This window comes from Delphinus delphis, chromosome 13 (assembly GCF_949987515.2).
Source record: "Delphinus delphis chromosome 13, mDelDel1.2, whole genome shotgun sequence".
In the NCBI taxonomy this organism is placed as follows: Eukaryota; Metazoa; Chordata; class Mammalia; order Artiodactyla; family Delphinidae; genus Delphinus; species Delphinus delphis.
Genome location: NC_082695.1, coordinates 46,927,308 through 46,948,163, shown reverse-complemented (window position 1 = coordinate 46,948,163; position 20,856 = coordinate 46,927,308). Strand labels below are relative to the sequence as shown.

At 41.1% G+C, this 20,856-nt stretch overlaps 1 protein-coding gene across 1 annotated transcript in view; it reads right to left on the bottom strand.

Annotated features, from left to right (window-relative positions):
* Positions 1–5,747: 5,747 nt before the first annotated feature.
* MEP1B (meprin A subunit beta) overlaps positions 5,748–20,856 on the bottom strand; it is a 66,633-nt gene continuing 51,524 nt past the window's right edge. The window contains exon 15 of the mRNA XM_060027774.1: positions 5,748–5,870. Within this exon, the coding sequence (XP_059883757.1) occupies positions 5,748–5,870 (123 nt within the window). The remainder of the gene's footprint in view (positions 5,871–20,856) is intronic.

Below are 20,856 nucleotides of genomic sequence, written 5' to 3'. Positions count from 1 at the left end.
TAGCCAAAGCTGAAAGACATAAGAATCTTTAAAAAAACAAACAAACAAAAAAAAACACCTCTGAACAATTCCCTCCTTTGGGAGAATCAACTTTAGACAATTTATTCTGTGCTCTGTCGTTCGGATTGCTCAGTGCTAATTGTTTTACTCTTGTGCCTGAAAATGTTAGTGATACGAAATGACACTGCAGTGTTATGTGCTTGGTGGGGATCTTTTTATCAAAAGGCATTTTACAAAAGTCATGTGCTAGTAGAGAGGATCTATGATGTCCTTAGAAATCATAAATCATGACCACAATAATTTATCTGTAACTGCTGCTAATTTTACTGAGCAGAGATAAAGAAGACCAGAATATATACGTATATGTATATTTACACAATACAAATGTATGTTTTAAACATCAGTATGAGTCTGATCTTTTAGATAACATCTGTTCACTTTCAAATATCCATTGAAGTTTGGGGCCGTTAATTAAGTCGACTCTCTTAGGAAATGGGACAGAATGATTCCAAAGATTCTCAGAACCCTGTCCCTCGAAGCTCAGTCTTATCAGGCTCCATCACAGAAAACTTGGAACAAATCAGTAGAGAGTCTGTATTGAAGAATTAAGTTTGATTTTAAACCTATTACAGGCTGGGTTTTACATAGAATACTCCCGTGCTGATCAGTGTCTGGGGAAATGACCATTTCTGTCGAGTGATAATTCTTTTCGGGTTTGAGGGTCTTATTCTCCTGGTATGTGGTGATGAGGGGTCTGGAGAGCATTTCTCAGAGCGTGTCAGGTGTTCTCAACATGCTTTGTGCTTTAGGAGAGCTCAGAAATCAGACATACCATCCTCTGCTTTGATATGTGCTACATCTGTTGCATCATTTTTTAAAGTATCAATAAGAGTACTTGTTTAGTTCAGAAATCTTCTTTCCTCTCTTCCAAAGAAAATACATGATTACCGTACTTTCATTCCAACAATCCCAGGACCCAGTCTGACAGTTTTTGCCAAACGTGAATAAATACTCCAAAATATAATGGCATCAACATAATTCTTGACTTTTTGAAGGAATATAAATCTTAGAAAAGTTTTTGTTCTCCGAGCAGCATATCGTCCCTAGCCCTGTCTCCCCCAGAGTCTGTCCCCACATTCGAGATGGGCAGACAGCCACCCAGGTGTCAGTGTGACTTGCAGGACTGGCTTGTATGTTATTATCCACTCTTCTTGCTCATCAGAATAAATACACAAATGGAAAGACAAGACCCACCAGTCTAGTTTTGCAGACCTGTTCAATATATGGCTTCATTTCTTGGCATTCAAGATATTTTTAATCCATCTCATTGTTTAGAATTCGGGTGAATTGATACCTTTTCTCATTTTCCATCTTAAATCTCTTTTTTTTAAAAAAAAGGATTTCCCCCCAACATGTCTCCCAAAATGCAAATACTCTAGGTTAAAAGTGCCCCATAAAAGAGTACCCTGTAGAATCTATCAAACTGTAGCACCTCTTCAAAAGTAACTGACAAGTTTATATAGAAGCTTCTAGTACTGCACTCAGATGACATGCAGCGCCTCCATGACTTTCATGTTGAGAAAGCATCCTTCTGTGTGAGGGGCAACTCCCTAGGTAAAGTTAACCTCTCAGAACTTGCCTTTAAAATAAAAACAAAGGATGACGTTGAAACGTTGCAAGTTTTCTTTGGCAAAACCCTGCTGAATCCGTTTGTGAATCCTTAGTGCTTGTATGCTTTTCTCAGTTCAAGAGGGAGGAATGAGTGGGTTTGAGTTTACTATGACAGTTGCCCCACATAAACAACTGATTCCTTTTATCTTTTTTTTCTTTTTGTTTGTTTTTTTTTTTCTTTTGCAAAACCTCGACACAAAGTCCTTTTTGTTTTTTGTCTTGGCATATGTACGTTGAGTTTATATCGACGGCAACATAGAGACTCCTTGAGGGCAGGGACTATGGCCTTTCATTCACATACTCAAAATTCACAGCATCATCTGTGTGCCGGGCACTATGCTAGTATGACTTGACAGGCTGATAAAAAGACACAGTTCCTGCCCTCTTGGAACTCATAAGGTTTATGTTTAAAACCACAGTTGTTGAGACTGGGTACGTGCAAGAGAGACATGAGCTCTCCTGGCAGTTGGATGGATGGAGAGTTAAGTGTGCCCTGACCCTCAAGAACCCACAGAAGGAAGAAATGGCAGCCTCTATCAACGGGGTATAAAAGAAAAACTACAAGACCATTGAAACTTGGAAAGCATTGGAGGCAGCAGGTATCTCTGACTCCCGCTGACTAGTGTTCTTTTCTACTGATTGGATTTTTTTTTTTTTTAATTGGCAGTAAGTATCTTCTGGTATCTGTAAAGCCACATGGCGCCCTTACTAGACAAGGCACGCATAGCCAGAGAGAATCAAGACAAGGAATGCAGAACAGGGGTAGGAAGGAAACAGCCCTTCCCTTCTGAGCTGCGATTTTTTGCAGTGAAAAGCAGTGTATAGAGATCCCCACATGCAGAACCTTTTCTAACCAACCAGGTCAAGACTGAGGACATCTTCTGGCAGGTTCCCTGCAATCTGTGCACTGACCCCTGTGCTTGGGGGAGAGTGTCCAAACGGGACTCTTTCTTGGATTCCTTAAATGCATGGCCAAAACCATCGTGACCCCCTTAAGAAATACAGCAATAAACCAAACCAAGCAGCTAAAATGTAAAACGTGGGCCTGATTCATGTTGGGACGGAGCACTGAAACACAGATCAATTCTTTCTCAGAATCGCATCAACGCCTGCACGTTCTCTCTCTTTTAAGTTGAGCTGCTCAACTTTATGAGCTGTGAAATTTACATTTAGACCCTTTCAACCCACATAGAACATTCACATTTATGGAGTTGCAGCGAGCTGCCCACTCGGCTAAATTGCAGTGTTTATTCTTGTTTCACGTAGAAATAAAACAATCTTACAGGGAAATATTATGACTGTCCATTCCAACTGTTTTCAGACGTGGGTAAATACCCTCTGCCGACATTCCAGAAGCACCTGCACACCGTGCACACGACTCCTCGAGAAGTTCAGGGGGTGGGGGTGGATGAATAGAGGGCTCTTCATTTTCCAAACACACTGTATCACAAATCACTACTCATCATGCCTAAAGAGTATGAGCTTAACATTTGGAATAACAAACTGAAAAAAACACAGGTCTCCAAAGACCACTGTGAACGATTCAAAGAAAATTTCAACTTCAGTCCCTCAGAAAAGTGAAATCTGCTGTTGGACACACAAGACTTTCAGAAACTAAGACCATTAATCCCAATTTTCTAGGAATACAATGGCACCAGGCTGCTAGGGCAAGAAAAGTAAGATGCCCAGAGTGCAAATGATGGAAAGTAGGATTTTTATACTGTGGGACTGTAATAGTGTGGAATTCTTATGACCACTTCTTGTCCAATCACATCGTTTAGTCTTCAGAACTTGGTGTTTTAAAATTTGTCTCATTGTGAAAGCTAGAAACAAAGGGTAAACGTGATTTCTGTTAAAAGTATATACAAATATCTTCTGTAATTTTGCTGCTCTGTCTAATTTTTAGGCTATGAGTTTTGTAATGAGCTTATCAGATGATGAATTTCCTTTGTTTACAATCTCATGTAGTAGGGCTCAGATCATTTCTTAGCTATAAACCTCTTCTCCCATTTTCATATTAAGCTCCATTTAAAATATTGCTTAAGCTAAGCCTAAAAGTTGAATTCAATTAGTCAAAAATTGGGGAGTTTTCCTTGACTTAAATGAAAATGGTATATTCTTTTCAAAGACTTTTGTAACCATCTTTACAGTTTCTTTGCTTGGAAAAGTGGGGTTGTTAACTACCAGTTAACAGTTGCATTATTTCCAGAGCATTGTCTATGGGCCCAATGTGTACCTCAAGATAAACATGGTATGTTTTGTCTAAAAAAATTCGTTGTTGATTTAAATGGTTCTGAAATGTCTATAAATAAAGAAATTTTAAAAGTTGCTCTTCTTGCAATCGTTCCTCAGTGAGTTGGACCCCTGTGTGGTTTTCTAGAACCTCTCTTTCCCATCCTCATGGAGGAGAAGAGAACTTGTCTGAAGGGTTTCTGAAGACTGCACGCTCACTCCATGTTAACAAGAGACTGAAGACTGTGGTTATCAAAAGTGGAAGAAGCTGGGAACCAGGTAACCTGGTGGCAACCAAAGAGAATCTAGTACCTGTGTGGTCAGGAGTTAGGACAAAAGAAATATAGATGGACTAGTGAGCTTTAAAAAACTAATAATGGGGGAGGGGATAAATGAGGAGGTTGGGATTAACATATACACACTACTGTATATAAAATAAACAACAAGGACCTACAGTACGGCACAGGGAACTACGTTCAATATCTTGTAATAACCTATAACGGAAAAGAATCTGAAAAAATATAGATAGGTAGATAGATAACTGAATCACTTTACTGTATGAAACTGAAACTAATGCAACATTGTAAATCAACTATACTTCAATAAAAAAAATTTTTTAGTTTTAATAAAAATACATGTTTGTACAGAAAAAAGGACAATAGAAATTCGTATCTCTGGCTTATATATAGTTTAATTTCTGTAATTACAATTAGCATCACAGTGAGTAGATGTGGTAGAGGGTTTTAGAGGAAGTCATGAGCATGCAGCACGCTGCAGCGTCCACCAGTTTTACAGAGAAGTTGGCAAGTGGAGGCTGGTTAAGCTTTTATTGTACTCAAAATAGCATGAAGTAGCTTCAAACTGTCTTACTGAGCGGTTCAGGGGAGGGTTGAAGGGCAGGGAGGACAATGAGATCTTAAGTCCTTGCCTGGCTAGGATCTCCCCAGCTTCACAATCACCGAAAAATCTTCCTGCCTTCTTTTGCTAGACAAAGCATCCCTAAATCATTCATTCCATGTTATACTGAAACCTTCAACCCTTCTGCCCTATTTCACAGGGATAAAACCTGTGACTATACCCACAGGTGGCCACTTTCCTGATTTCAGGGATGTGCACTGGACAAAACTATAGGGTTGATGTGACTGGGCTAAAACGTCCAAGGACCTACCACAAGGTTCTAGAAGTACTTACATCAGATATACACTAGGACATATGACTCCCCCAAATTGGATATTGCCAAGTAAATTTGAGTTTAGAAATATATTGAGTTAGAAGACTCACAGACATAGAGAAAAGACTTGTGGTTGCCAAGAGTAGGGGGAAGGAGTGGATTGGGAGTTTGGGATTAGCAGATGCAAACTATTATATAGAGAATGGATAAACAACAAGGTCCTGTTGTATAGCACAGGGAACTATATTCAATATCCTGATAAACCATAATGGAAAATATGAAAAATGTATATATATGTATAACTGACTCATTTTGCTGTACAGCAGAAATAAACACAACATTGTTAATCAACTATACTTTCATGAAACTAATTTAAAATAAATAAAATTTTTTAAAAGAAATACATAGAATCAAATATCCTCCAAATCCTACCTATCTGAGGTTAGAAAAAGCCAAATCATTGAAAACAGTCAGTAGGTGGTGGGTAAATTGCACTGAAATGAATTTTCCCTCAAGCAATCCCCTCTCCCACCTCAGCCCCTCCTTGCTTAGGTACTCATAGGCATCCTTCAGGATTCACCAAGTGTCATCCCCCAAGCTGATTTGGTTTCACATCTCTGTGCTGACAGCTCTCTGGCTACCCTTGTAAGCTATAAGTCTTTGGTATCAGGGCTTATGTCTTCGCTGTCATATCTTCAAAAGGAATGCTACTTAAGATTCTACTGAATGATGGCATGATGCCATCACGTTCCTGATGGCGGCCGGTCTTCATGCCATCAAGATCAAGGCCCTGCAGCTGCATGATAACAATGAAGTAAAGTCAAAAGAATGACCAGTGAAATCTGGATTCATCATAAAATATCTAAGACTAAAATAGAGTACGGTATGAACCTGTTTAGAGATTCCAGATCGAGTTTGCAACATTTGCCAATGAATAAATTTTTCTTCTAACAGTTTAATGAAGGCAATGAGTTCAGTTCTTTAATGAATATAAAGTGAACTAGAAAAGATCAGTGTGTTTCTGGAGGTTGACTCAAATATTGGCTCTAAAAGACACAGGCAATTGAAGACTAGTAGATATGGTTGAATGACCTAAGCTAAGAGTGATCTCAGGACCAGAAGCAGTGATGGGTAAAGATAAGAAAGAGTTTGCGTGCTCAGAAGCACAGCTGGCAAGGAGATATTGTGCAGGGCACAGGAAATAGCATCCATGGGCAGATCACAGAAGTTTAGAGCCAGAGGGAACCCTGGAAATGATCTGGTCCAATCTCTTAACTTTATTGGAATGAAACCCATGGAGGTTAAATGACCTCACTGGGATCACACAAAGTCTGTGACAGAACCAAAGCTAGAAATAAAATCTCGTTTCCCCATTTTGTACTCGTTCCACGACAACCTTGTCTCTCAATTTCCTCAACTTTTAACTTTTAAAATAACATTTAAGGACTTCTCTAGTGACGCAGTGGGTAAGACTCTGTGCTCCCAATGCAGGGGGCCGGGGTTCAATCCCTGGTCAGGGAACTAGATCCCACATGCATGCTGCAAGTAAGAATTCACATGTCACAACTAAGGAGCCCGCCTACCACAACTAAGACCCGGCGCAAATACATAAATAAATAAATATTTAAAAAATAATAAAGAGCAAAAGTGTTTTTTTAATAAAATAATTAAAAGTTTAAAAAATAAAAATAACATTTAATCAGGTTTTTTTAAGCACATGGAATGCCCTACCCTGGTCCTCCAACTTCTCTTTCTTCTAAGCCTAAAATAGGAGCTGATGTTCCCCAGTCAGTGTTAGCTGGAAAGAAAAGAAACCTCTCCTGCTTGTAAAATGGATGCTCTGTGCATGTCACCTGCTTTTTGATCAAAAACTATGACTCAGTGGAGATACTGAGACAGGTGTAAGATGAAAAAACGTAAAAGAAAAAAAAATCCAAAACTAAATGTCCATCAACAGATGAATGGATAAAGAAGATGCGGTACAAATATACAATGGTATATTACTCAGCCTTAACAAAGAATGAAATAATGCCATTTGCAGCAACATGATGGATCTAGATCATATACTAAGTGAAGTTCGTCAGACAGAGAAAGACAAACATCATATATCACTTATATGTGGAACCAAAAAATATGATACAAATGAACTTATTTACAAAACACAAACAGACTCACAGATGTAGAAAACAAACAATGGTTACCAAAGGGGAGAGGAGGCAGGGGGTAATAAATGAGGAATTTGGGGTTAACAGATACACACTAATCTATATAAAATAAATAACACGGACCCACTGTGTAGCACAGAGAATTATATTCAATATCTTGTAATAACCTTTAATGGAAAAGAATCTGAAAAAGAACACACACATATATATAACGTATATATATCACTGAATCAATTTGCTGTACACATGAAAATTGTAAATCAACTATAATTCAATTTGTAAAAATCCTCCCAAAAAAATCCAGGCATAGCATACACGCCTTTCATCCCACTGTATCCAGGGTAGCCCCTAGGAAGTGTATAAACTGGGGCACCTTGGGAGAGAAGCAGCTGTAGTACTAAACATGGCCACAGGGTGCCAGGCTTTTCCAACCAGCTAATAACTACCCAAGGATTACTCCAGTCGAGGATCAGAGCAGAGTAAAATTTTAAATCCAGCTGTACTGGGGGTCTCTCTCTTCCCATCAGTCACTTTTCCACCTTCCTTAGTTAGCCAAAGGCATTCAAATCCTGAAGTTATATAAACAGAAAGAAGTGGCTCAAAAAAGGTAAGGGATTTGAAAGTGGGGCACTGTACAATTTTTTCAAGCCACATTTCCACGGGAAGAGGGCAAAGGAATATTCAAAGCGCAAAACTGACCTGTCAGAAACCTCGCTCCTTCTTGGCCCTGAGTCTCTGGAATTTTGAAAGTGAATGGTGCAAATCTGAAGCTCTTGCATACAGGAAGTTGTACTTCGTGTTTGTTTGTTTTTTTTCCATTGATTGGTTTTGAGCAACAAAACACCCTCAACCAAAACCAAAATCTATCAAGTATCATTACACTAAAGTTGACTTTAGTGTAAAGCTGACATTACACTAAAGTTGACTTTTGAGAAAGTACATCTCCTTTAAGCCTCCTTCACCTTAACACTCAAACCATGAACCTACCTAATTGATCCTGAAGAACAAAGGAAAGATGAATTCTAACGAAGAGAATCTCAGACTTCGGTTTGGGCATGAATATGTTCACGCTTCATTCTCTGTGCTTTTTACTACTGTCGGTGTAGCATAATTATTGACAAAGTAAAGGAAGTCTCTTTTTCAACTTTTAAGGCGGTGACTGATTTTACAAATCCAGTAAACTACCAGTAATTTCAGTTTTAGTTTAAGTTGCCATCTTGAAACAGTGTAATTGCCAGTTAAAGTTTTCCCATAGCCACGCTTACCCGTTTCTATCACATTTCAGTGATAAGTGAATCCTGTGGAGAAATGGGACTTCTTCACATTGTCAAATGCTTGGCTATCCTGGCTCCGTGTTTCTGTCTAGGTTACCCCGTCCTACACACAAAGGCCCTCACTTTTGGTTCCTTGCCTCTGTGAAGACTGTAGAATATGCTGGTCCTGCATGTGCAGCCTAGCGGCCCCCCTCTAAAGCTGGAAAAGTCTAGCCATGTAAATTATCATTGAAGCAAAACTGAAACCAGGATAGACAACCAGCTCACGAGGTGCAGAACACTGTCCGTGCAGCCCGGGGTCCACTCTTTGTACAATCCCATTTTTTCACGGGTCTCACTAATCACTGAGATCGGATAAGAACAGGTAAGTATGGTACATTCTGTGTACGCCAGTGATCTGGGGCACATTTTGAAGAAGTAAGATTTCTGTATGTTAATCATCCTGGATGATAGAAAGGTGTGGGAGTTATTTGTGTCGGCAGAAGGAAAAGGCAACCTGCAGAGACGCCACTACTACAGTAACTCAAAGTACTGGGATCCGTGGATCAGTTAATAATTGATAGTTTATTTGGAAGGTTGAGATAACTTATCTTTCACAGAAACTAACTGCAAAAGAACATTTTGAAATATGGCCTGGGGAAATGAAGTACACATTTCCTTCTTCAGTTAACTATTAGGTGCGCTATTATTTAAACGTGGACAACTTCTTTGAGAGAGGTCTCGTTTATTTTTGTTGTTTTTTTGCCTTGGCATGTTGCCAGTATTGGCCATTTCTAGAGTATCCCTCTTCCATCCATAGGCTTTGTCCCTCCTGACTGTCACCCAGCGTCAGGGTGACATTTGGGGGCAGGAAGTTTATAAGGAAATCAGCAGCTGTTGCTAGAGTTGAGGATTTGACACCAGCGTGCCCTCAGCAACCCCAATACTCAAGTTCCAGGTCCCACTACCAGACTCGTTTATCCCCTAACTCAGCTACTGTCCTCACCAACCACTGTAGGTCTCAGTATTCCCAGTAGGGACCCCACCTCCTGTCTCCCCCCAGTCTGGGTTTCTTCTCGCACCTCTTTTCCTGGGACTTCTTAGATCTTAACGCAGACTTAGCCTAAATTTCACATTTCCCTGAACCCTCTTTTTGCTCTATCTCCAGTTAGCTCATTATGATGCCTGAAAACATTCTCTAACCTGAGTTTCGTAAATATGTCCTTGTGAACAGCCAAAGTGATCCAGCAGGCAAACAACGCTGGAGAGACTGGACTGATCTCACAGGCAGATGGAAGAAGCCAGGGCGGCTGGTGTGCAGTTCTCTGGGTTCATTAATTGAAGTAATTTGGGCGGCATACCTCCCGTCATTCCCAAACAGTAATAATTTGCTTTTCCAATCCTGGCTGTATGAATGCTAAAGACAGGTTCGAACTTACTTTTAGTGTCAATAAAATATTGATCAGCCAGCCCCTCACCCTCTGGCATGTCCCTAAGTGATGTTCTCAGTATGTCTGGAGGAAAGTGTGTCTCATGTGCTCCAAGGTTGACCAACACACAGTTACTCTCTGATTCCCAGCCCTGGCACCGCACCCAGCTGGCCACGGCCACAGGTTCACTTCCTGCTTCTCAGCACAACATGGAGCTCCTGAACTCTCTGATTATACAGCCAGTCCTGCAAACAGGCTCCTCTTGTGATGTCTGTTTAGGCTTTTCCAGTCCTTCTGTAAAGGCTCTGTGTGCAGGTGCTCCATCAACCTGAGCTAGAGAGGTGCTTGCTTACGATGCAGGTATCCAGCAGGGTACCAGGCATCCAGGTGTATGTACATCCACATACCCCAACACCTATGCCTTGAACAAACATCCTCTCAAAGACTCACAAACTCAACCCATGAGGAAGTGAGCCACAGACCTCTTCATAACTGCCCCCGAGGCTACACAGACGCCCAGCAGAAGCTTAGAAATGCCATCCATACGGGCATGATTGGCCTCCTATACGTGTGTCCATCCTTTCCTTCAGGATAGAACCTGAGGGAGGGTTTCTTTTTCTGGTGACAAATATTTAACACCTTTGGAGTCAGCCAGTCCTGCATTTGAGTCAGAGTTCTGCTCTTTATTATTGCTGTGGCTATGACATCATTTTCTTACCTATAAAATAAGAATGACAACTACCTCTTAGAGTGGTTACGAAAATTAAATGAGTTGACATATGTGAAGCTCTTGACAGACCACTTAGTTCAAAAAAAGACTTAATTCTGTTTTGAAATAGAATTAAACCCCTTTAAAAATGAGGGACAATGCGGTGTGGGAATAACACACATTCCTTCTAACCATTAGCAAGTGCTTTTTGAGTATGTATTACGTTTTCTGCACAGACCAGGTACTAAAGCTGTTCTGAATGAAGACACGAGCTGATGGTTTACAGACAGTTAGCACAGTAATAAAATCATTCATTGAGTAATTACTGTGTTCCATTCGTTGAAACACAGGAAATCACATGCACTATCTCACTTAACTTACATGGAAGCAGTAAGAGATAACTACTACAGGCCGTGCTCTGATGCAGGGACACATGCTCTGATGCAGGGACACGTGCTCTGGGAGTCCACAGGGCAGAAGGTCACTGTGACTTGAAGCTCGGAGATGACCTCCTACAGGAAGTGGCTCCTGAACAGGAATCTGGAGGATGAGTAAGAATTAGGAAACGAAGGGGAGCAGGGAGAAGGTGAAGATGTGAGAGAGAAGAAAGCAGTATTGGCAAGGTCTTGGAGATGCAAGAGAGCATAGCGTCACTGACATAAATTGTTCAGGGGGACCGCAGTGTAGCGAGTAAAGAACGTCGGTGAGAACTGAAGCGGTAGGAAGAGGCCTTTCCATGAAGGCCATTGCATTGAAGGCAAGGGAGCCTGGTCTTCAAGCAGTGGAGAAACTCCATCATTGGAAGTAGGGAGTGACAGGAGCAGATAGGATCACTGGGAATGCAGCGGGGGAAATGGGTTGAAAGGAAGAAATCCTGGGTGCCGGGAGAGCCATTAGAAGCAACGAGGAAGCACATAGATAATTCATGCAAGTGTTGAGGTGTCCTGGGTGGAGTAACACCAATGGGGATGTAGAGAAATGGACCAACCGGAACAGAGTGGAGAAGGTAAAACAAAAGGACTTGGGAATCGATCCAACGTGGCAGCTACTACTTGGAAACAAGCGCCTAAAGCTCCAGGTGCCTATGACTCTCAAACTTCCGCCACTCCCCCTCCTAACACAATATGGGACCTGAAAGTAAAAGATTGATATTATGATGATGTTTCAGGGGCTCCTAGATATGAGAAGAAACAATAGAATATGAATTTAATGATAAATGATGGTGCCTAATCGAGAATCTCCACGGGACCCTATCCTGGTTGGAAGGATGAAACAGGAGTACAGTCACAAAGCATCCCTCAGCAGAGCTGGGCGGGGGTGATCCCTAACCGGGGTACCCTCCTATCTGTCTACCCAGGGGGCGATCCCTAACCAGGGTACCCTCCTATCTGTCACCAGCCACACTGGCCTCTGAAACCACGGTGAGCCTGGGACCTCGTCAAATTCAGAAGCTGCACAACTTGCTCCCCAGGGGCGCTAGAGGCTGCGCTTCCGCTGGGCAGGGCTGTGGAGCAGAAAGCTGTACCCAGAGCACCTTCAGCAGCACAGGTGGAACAGGGGTCACGGCTCCTGGGAGTAGAGGCGAGGAGGGATTGAGGATGGCATCCAGGTTGTCCACCTGGGCAACTGGATAGAAAAGAAACAGAGGAGCAGGGCGGGAAGGGGATGCTGCACGTCAGGCCGTCCACCAGGTGGGGTTCTGTTTGGCTGCACAGAATGAAAACCCAACTACAGCCGCTTAGTCGAAAAGGGGTTTGTTTTCCTCGGTAACAAGAAGCCCAAAGAAGGCACTTAGGGCTTGTGCAGCTGCTCAAGGAGGCCATCCCGGAGCCAGGATCGTTCAGGTCTCCTGCTGCACTACCCCGGTGGCTTTCATCCTCGTGATTATAACTTGGATCCTGTAGTCACAAGCATTTTTCCTGACTTCCAAGCAGAAAGCAAGCTTGGAAGCGTAAAGAGCAAAAGACACATGTCACTGACTCTGTCCTTTTTAAATCCCTAGAGATTTCCACTTGGCCAAAACTAGGTCACATGACCACTGCAGGGGCAAATGTCACTTAGGTATTTTCAACCCTGAGCAAATCAGAACCATGAGCAAAGAAGAAGAGACACTGGATAAACCACCAGCAGTGTCTTCACGGGCCCTTACGCAATATATATTCGTTGTCCCAGTGTCGGCCACGGGAATGCAGGCCATCTGCTGCAGATGTTTCTGATACATGAGTCAGAAGTGGAGGACAGAGCTGAGCTCTAGAACAAGTTAGCTCATTAACTCTCTGGGATCACATCCTTATTCTTGCCTGTATTTTCAGTTGTCTCCAACCCATCAAAAATTTGAGAAATGCTGCATATTATATTGCACCTCCTGAAAATGCATAATGCATATTAGTGTATTAAAGGCTCTGAGAAATTCTCAGTAAAAGTCTGTTTGACTATATTTATCCTAATCTCTCTCCAACATTTCCCAGACCTTGCTTTGGAAAGCTGATGGAGGCTACTACCTTGAGATCATCTAGTTGAGTTCTTCATGGCCATGTGGCTCACTAAAAATTAAGCTGTTGGCAGGGTATAAGAAATGTGGGATCTCCACGCCATATAATAGTAAGTACAAGACCAGTTTCCTGGGCAAGCAACTTATGTAGTCACACAACTCTAAGCACTTAATCCTGTTCCCATCCCAGGGGCTTCTAGGGCCCTACCTGCCCCTCAGGTCCTGACCATGGGTTCCTGTTGACCAATCAGAGGTCTTGGTAGCAGGAACCATTCTTGTCCTAAGCTCTGAATGGACCAATTAGAAGGCTAAGTGATAGTGACTCATTGATGTTGGGTCCTGGGTGGACCAATTGGGAGCCTAAGTAACAATGACTCTTTGATGTCCAGGAGCCTGAGTCAACCAATCAGAAAACTAAGTGACAATAACCCTTTCGTGGCCTCTGTCCTGGGTGAACCAGGTAACAATGACCCATTGGTCTTTTAGATCTTGAAAAGAACAATCCAGGAATCTGAGATACAGTGGCCTCTTTTTCATCTGGGTCTGACTGGACCAGCTAGGGGTCCAGGTTTCTGTCAATAAATAAGGGTCCAAATACCAAAGACACCCTTTCTCCACGGTCCAGTGGGCCACTCAGTGGCTGCGGGGACTTCTGTAGCCAAGAGCCCCACCCTTCACTGATCACAGTACTGGTCCAGGGTTGATGGTGGGCATCGCTTGGGAGGGGGATCGTGTCCCTCCTGGGCTGCCAGTGTTTGCTGCACCACCCTCAGCCTTGCCCATGCCCAGCTATTTTTTTATTTAGTGTCACATGGTGGTTATGGCTGGGGTAGGGTCTGGGCCTTCCACCTCCACCCCTGCTGTAACCACTCTTCCCTACTTTATTAAGTACCGGAGGGCATTAAAAAAAAAAAAAAAAAGCCCCAAACTTGGGTTAATGCTATGCTGTTGCCGTCTTGAGATTAATTTCCACAAGGGGCTCCAAATTTTCATTTTGCACTGAGCCCGGCAAACTATGTAGCCAGTCTCAGGCAAACAGGATAAAGAACAGATAGACATGATTCATATTTTTAGCTTTTTACTATTTCAGAAGAAGGAGTTGCCTGCTGGTTGAAATACATTTGGCCTTCTTGCTGACATATATCAACATATATGAAAATATTAAAACATAGAACTGTTCTCTCATTCCTGTTAACACCCTTCCCCTACTCCTTTTTTTTTTCTTTCGGGGGGTGGGGGATGGATATGTCAAGTTTGTATTAAACGTAGTGAAAAAAGAAATTAGCCTCACTTTATCATAAATGGATATGAATGGGAATTTAAAACAAACTTTTTTTTAAACTGTAAAACAAAGGCACTAGTCTTTGCATTGGGGAAGGGAGTCATATGAACATGAAGTACAGTACATGGCCTATAGTGGATGCCCGGTTGGCTGATTGATTGAAATAGAGCTTGATGAGTGAATGGATTTGACAAGGCCCATCCAGAGATTAGAGAAACTCTCTAGACAGCCAGAGCCGGGACTCAGGCACCCCCTGCAGACTCTGGTGAAGGCCAGGATCTGTTTTCTACCTGGAGTCAATCCTTTTGTGTAGTTTGTTTGGGGTTCTGGAATTTAAACTTATTCCAGAGTAGCAGCTATCTCGTGACCATGAAGGCCCCCCCTTCCCCAGTACATAAAAGCCACAACCACAAATCAAACTGGTCCTCCACATTGAAGGAAATACCTAAAAAGAGGAACAAAACTGGTATAATTATAGCTGGATTGGAGTTCCTATCCATCAGGAATTTCTTTTGAAATCTCTGAATGCTGACAAGAAAGATAAGATGGTAGAAAGAGACTTACCCACAAGTCAACCAAGAAACAATGTTTTTTAAAGCTGATTTCTTTATCCTTAGCTCCAGACAAATATATATAGTTTTTAAAATGTATTTTTCCCTGTTCTGCCACTTCCAGCCTAAAATGTATTTATACCAACAGCCCCCATCACCACAACCCCCAGGAAAAACGAAGTGTTATCTTCCACAAAGGATGGTTGATGAGTCAGTATACTGCTCTGTCTAGGATAATCCACATCTAACTTTCTTTGACTTTGCAAAGCTTAAACAGTCTTGGGAGCAGTATAGAAGGAATAACATTGCGTTTAGGAAGCAAGAACCACACTTTCATTTCTTTGAAAGAGGAAAGTTAATCCCAACAGAAAAACAAAGAAAGCAACAAAACTCATATATTAGCAGAAAGAGGGAGATTCTTTGTTATTATTTGTCATGTAAAATGAGAAGATAATGAACCATCAGGGATCGACCTTTTCACTGGAAGAAAGAGTTGATATTTCAATTCCTTTTCTGAGTCAGGAACTGGGTCTCCTCCGTGGCAACCACCAGAGCCATTTGTTGGTAGTGGATGTTCAATACTATCTGTTGGTTATTTGACGGGTGAGTGAGTGCATCGGTTGGTTGGTGGATTTTAATTCAGCAAATCCTCTTCTTCTCTGACGTTATAGTAGCCTTTTTCTCATTTTCCTGATCTTTGTTCTGTGATGCCTTAGGCCGGCTCTATCCTCCACACTGTTTGAACCAGCATGCAAGTCCCCATATGAGCCATTCTCCTCCAGAAGGTGATCTGGGGTCTAAGCTTCTCGTTTTGTCTCTAGATTATAAGCCCTCATGTCTTGCTTTAGTCCTCGTCCCAAGACTGCCCCACCTGCCGCTCAGCCTGTCCCACCCTAGTCAGGTTCAATAAATATTTCTGTTGTTGGACTGGTGAATATAAACAAATTAACCATTCCCATTCTGCTTTTGAAAACAAACTCTTCAAGTAGTGAATTTTTAGAAAAGATATGTCTTGAGATAGCCATATTTACCTATTTAAATCTTTTTCTTAAATTTACAACTGAAGCCTACATTGAGTCTTACAATTGAAGCCTACAGTTAGTTTAGAGTCCAGTGAAATAATGTCATGGCTTAAAAAAATACAGGGTACACAATTTTCCTAGCTTTTTAGTTTTTCTTTTTCTTTTCTCATTGAAAAAGTCTGCAACTTAATATGTAGTTCTTGCTAAATTATAATATGATTTTCTTTCTATGGTTTGAAACATTTGCCTCTATTAGATTTTCTCCTCTCTCTGTGTGAACAACCGGACGCATTGTGCCACATTCGTCTCAAAGCAGATAGAATATCAGTAGTCACTTGGAGCATCTCCCAAAGGCTTTTTCAGAGAAGATCTCTTTACCAGTTCCTTCTTTCAAAAGTTTTTAGAGAGCACAAGTCTTAAAAAAAAAAAAAAAGTACACACAGTATAGGGTTCTGCCTGGGATTTAGAGCAGACAGGCACAGGTTAACAAAAATAGAAAGAAATTTAACTCATCCCATTTAATTGAAAGCAATTTCCAAGTAGCTTATTTGTTATGAAGATAACTTCATCCAAGCATTTATTTAATAGTTAATTAGCAGCATCTCTTAAAAGATTTCTGCAGCCTAGAAAACACAAGGCCATAATCCCCACTAATAATATCAACTGATGAACAAGGACGCAGCACCTACGTTTTCAGCTGATGATGTGGGAAAGATCATGAAATCCTGCAAAACTCAATCTAAAGTGAGTTATAAATCGTACAGATACCAGCTAATGGATAATGAGATTCTGTTCTAATGTTGATAATGTGCAATGTAAGTGTTTCCTGTTTCTTAAATAGGATATCTTTGACCATTTAAACAAGTCTTTAGCACCAAACATCCACAGGCAAGAGTATATTAAAAAAGCTATTTTGTGTATGCCGCTCGGAGGTAATGAGAAAATGCTTCGCAATGGGACACGCATAAGAGGAGACATCAATGTCTTATTAATAGGTAAGAGCACGCTGAGTTAATAGTGCATTGATAGCTTATTTTTATTGTCCCCTCCTCACCACGCTTGTGTGACTTAGTGATGTAATATTAGCAAGAAAACAAAAAGCCAAACTAGCACAATTACTGTCTCATCATTTTCTTGTATAAAAAATGTGCTTGCCTTTTACTGAAAACATTTTTTATCCTTGAGAACGTCATATGACCTTTTCAGAAATATCCTGTGTCCAATACATCAACCCCCGACCCCAAATTCCCCACATATTTCCATACTACCCCTCCTTTTATCCAGCTCTAAATCCCAACTTTGATCTACTCAAAAATCCAATAAACACCCTAAAAAACCTGACTACTGTCTAAATCTCCCTCTAACCTAGGCTATTCCCCCATCTTTCCATTTTACCCTTTGAGGAAAGTCTCAAAGACCATTTGGAATTTGAGCAAAGACTTCAAGGTGATTTTATACAAGAACCTGCAACTGGCAAAGATTTATCCACCACGTTCTCTGTCCCTCTTGATGCCAGGCGCTCAGGGGGATACAAAAATACATGTGATGCAATACCTGCCCTTCTGTCTAGTTGTGGAGATGAGACAAATAAATTTACTGAACTTGCATTTATTAAATACTTACTCCACGCCAGGAATTGCCAGCCACAGACAAAAAAAAAAAAGGAAGACACAAAGATTGTCCTTAAGGCGCTTGCAGGAGAAAACAAGAGGACAGACATGTAAAAAACTGTCAGTACATCAAAGTGTTTTAGGCTCTATGACAGAAGTATAAGCAGAATGTTAAGAGGGCAATGGTGGAAAAGTTTCCAAGAGAAGGATTTCAACTTTCAACACTTCCCTTGAACTGTCATTTTAAGAACTCATTAGAAAATATTCCTGAAGAATACCTCAGTATCTTCCATGTTCGGTGCTATAAATTACTCCGATTTCCACTTAACTGTCACCTTCAAGAGACGTGACCAGACTTCCCAGAATAGCGTAGCCACACGATCACAATCTTGTACTTAAGCTGATCTGTAATCCTTTGCCTACCATTTTTTCTTATGGTTTTACTGATTGCATGTAAAGTCAAAGAGAGCTGGAACTTTGTTCTGTCACCTGCTGTATCCCCAGAGCCTAAAATGCAGCCTGCCACAAGGAAGGTGCTCAGTAGTATTTATGAAGGGATGAATGGTGAACGCACAGGATTTTCTCAGATTGGCCTTGTGGCCAGCCCATTTGCCCTTTCTCGAATCTTCATATTTCACCCACTTTCCCTCCATCCATATCAGCCCTGACTCAATATCCAGTATTGTTCCACGGGGAAAGGTTTTACAGAATGCTCATCACACCCTCACTGAGACCCTCTCAACAGGCCCTGATGCTTTAGGCTGGGTCACAGTTAGAACCGAGGCCTGTGACAATTGCAAAACTATGTGTGCTAAGTCTACACAAATATCCAATTGTAATATAATTTTTAAAATTTTTTATTTTACACAGCTTTACAGTTTACAAAATATTGGCTATATTCCCTCTGTTGTATAATACATCCTTGAGCCTGTCTTACACCCAATAGTTTGTGCTGTAATATAATCTTTAAGCAAGAAATAGTATAAACTATGTAAGAAAATAAATTCTGGATAATAAGGGTTTTATCTTTTTGCTATAAGTTTATAGTCTTTTAGTTCAAATTTCACAAGGATTTGGAATTTGGGGTGATGGGTTTTGTTCGTTGCCTAACATTATATGTCAAACAGAACGACTGCCGTTCTGAGAAGAGGGAGCATGACACAATTATATTTGATAGGCAAGTGAAAAATGTACCCTGAATATTATTTAGGCCTAACCAGCTACTAATAATGATCCAAACAAGATATTGTCTGTTTTAAAGCTTCTTTCTGAAGACTAATTCTTTGAAATGTGTTATTTACCAGGGCTTTGATTATGCTAATCTATTCAATTCAATTCTATGAATATTAACAGAGTACTTTCAAACATGTGGGGGCGGGGAGGGGTAGAGAGATGAGGGGAAGTCTAGGAATGTTGTAAAGATAAATAGGAACCCCAAGAGTCCTATAACCTAGTATCTTACCATGTGTTATAGAATAGTTTTATATGGACATTCTATATTTGAAAAGAGCATGCTTCTCTTCATTTGTGTTTTCAGTATTCAAAATGCGAAAGAGGTCAGAGAAAGCTTCCCCCTGTCCCAGAAGCACCTCTACCGATGCAGGTTCACCCAGCCCCCCAAACTGTCGTGGTTCTAGTTTTCCTGGTCACCTTCTCTATGGGAAGATGAGCAGAGAATCTGTTGCACTGAACTCAGAAACAAACGTCCTCTGCTGCTCTTGGAGATAACACCCACAGAAGGCTGAAAATTAAAATAAAATAAACAGGGCTGCAGATTGTTCAAATTAGGCTCCATGAAAGCCAGAGGAACTGTCTGTCGTTTAGCTGTTAAATTAGACCGTGGCTGCTGCCGATTTGAGAGCAGATGAATGAATGACAAGTGTTAATAAACCCGGGAAAAGGTGCAAAGTAAGCCACAGGGAAGCAAGGAATGCAGAGCAGATGGACAATTGGATTTGAACAGAAGGAGTAAAATGGAATTTTTAGGTTGAGGTTTTTTTTAAAAGATAGCAATAACCTATATTTCTACAGATGGACTTCTTTACTTTCTGAAAGATTTTTAAAGTTCATCTCTTTCCATTTGCTGTCAGAGAAGGAGGGCTAGGGGATGCTAGTAAAAAGATACAGATAAGAATTCCATGGGTAAGAGTACTGGATGTTTTCCATAACTTTCAGAGAGCATTTATCACTTTGTACACTGAGTTATAATACATCAGCATTTTATAAGACTCTAAACCCAAATACAGGTCAATGAAATTAATCAATTAACTGTCTACCTCCAGTGTGTTGAAATACAAAAGAACTATTCATTTGCTGCATTTGGCAATGAACTGTAGATGATAAATCTTGCTATTTTAAGAACCAAAACTTTTTCATCTGAAACTATTTGTTGAATGAATGAATGAATGGGTGGATGAAATGGATTGTACAGTTGCATTCAGTAGCATTGAAAATAATTTCTGGGTGAACTTGTAAACAGAAGTTACACTGCAATACCATCAGGACACACTTGGGCACTGAAATGTGAGTTGGAACCACAGCTTTACTTAGGCGGTCCTCACCTGGAGGGTTGAACGTTATGAATCAAGTCTAGAGGGCAGTGGGATTGGCCAACCAAGAGACTGTCATTAATGGTCACTGGGCACCTACTCTGAGAGGACCCTAAAGGGTAAGTGATCAGACCCCACGACTGGCTTAAAAAAAAGCAGTACCAGGTTTCTGATAGGTGAGGTAGAATTAAGTTCTGCACATCCTTAGTAAGTCCAATATTTTTCCTCTGGGAAGCTCTCATGAACTCACATCAAAGTCCTAGGGAACAGGAATAAAGACACAGATGTAGAGAATGGACTTGAGGACGTGGGGAGGGGGAAGGGTAAGCTGGTACAAAGTGAGAGACTGGCATGGACATATACACACTACCAAATGTAAAATAGATAGCTTGTGTCCACCTAGAGGGGTGGGATAGGGAGGGTGGGAGGGAGACACAAGAGGGAGGAGATATGGGGATATAGGTATATGTATAGCTGATTCACTTTGTTATACAGCAGAAACTAATACACCATTGTAAAGCAATTTTACTCCAATAAAGATGTTAAAAAAAAAAAAAGCAAAGCCCTAGGGGAATGGTGAAATGCAAAGGAAAAACCAAAACAATTATCCTTATATAAGATCCTGGGCTTCCCTGGTGGCATAGTGGGTTGAGTGTCCACCTGCCAATGCAGGGGACACAAGTTCGAGCCCTGGTCCGGGAAGACCCCACATGCCGTGGA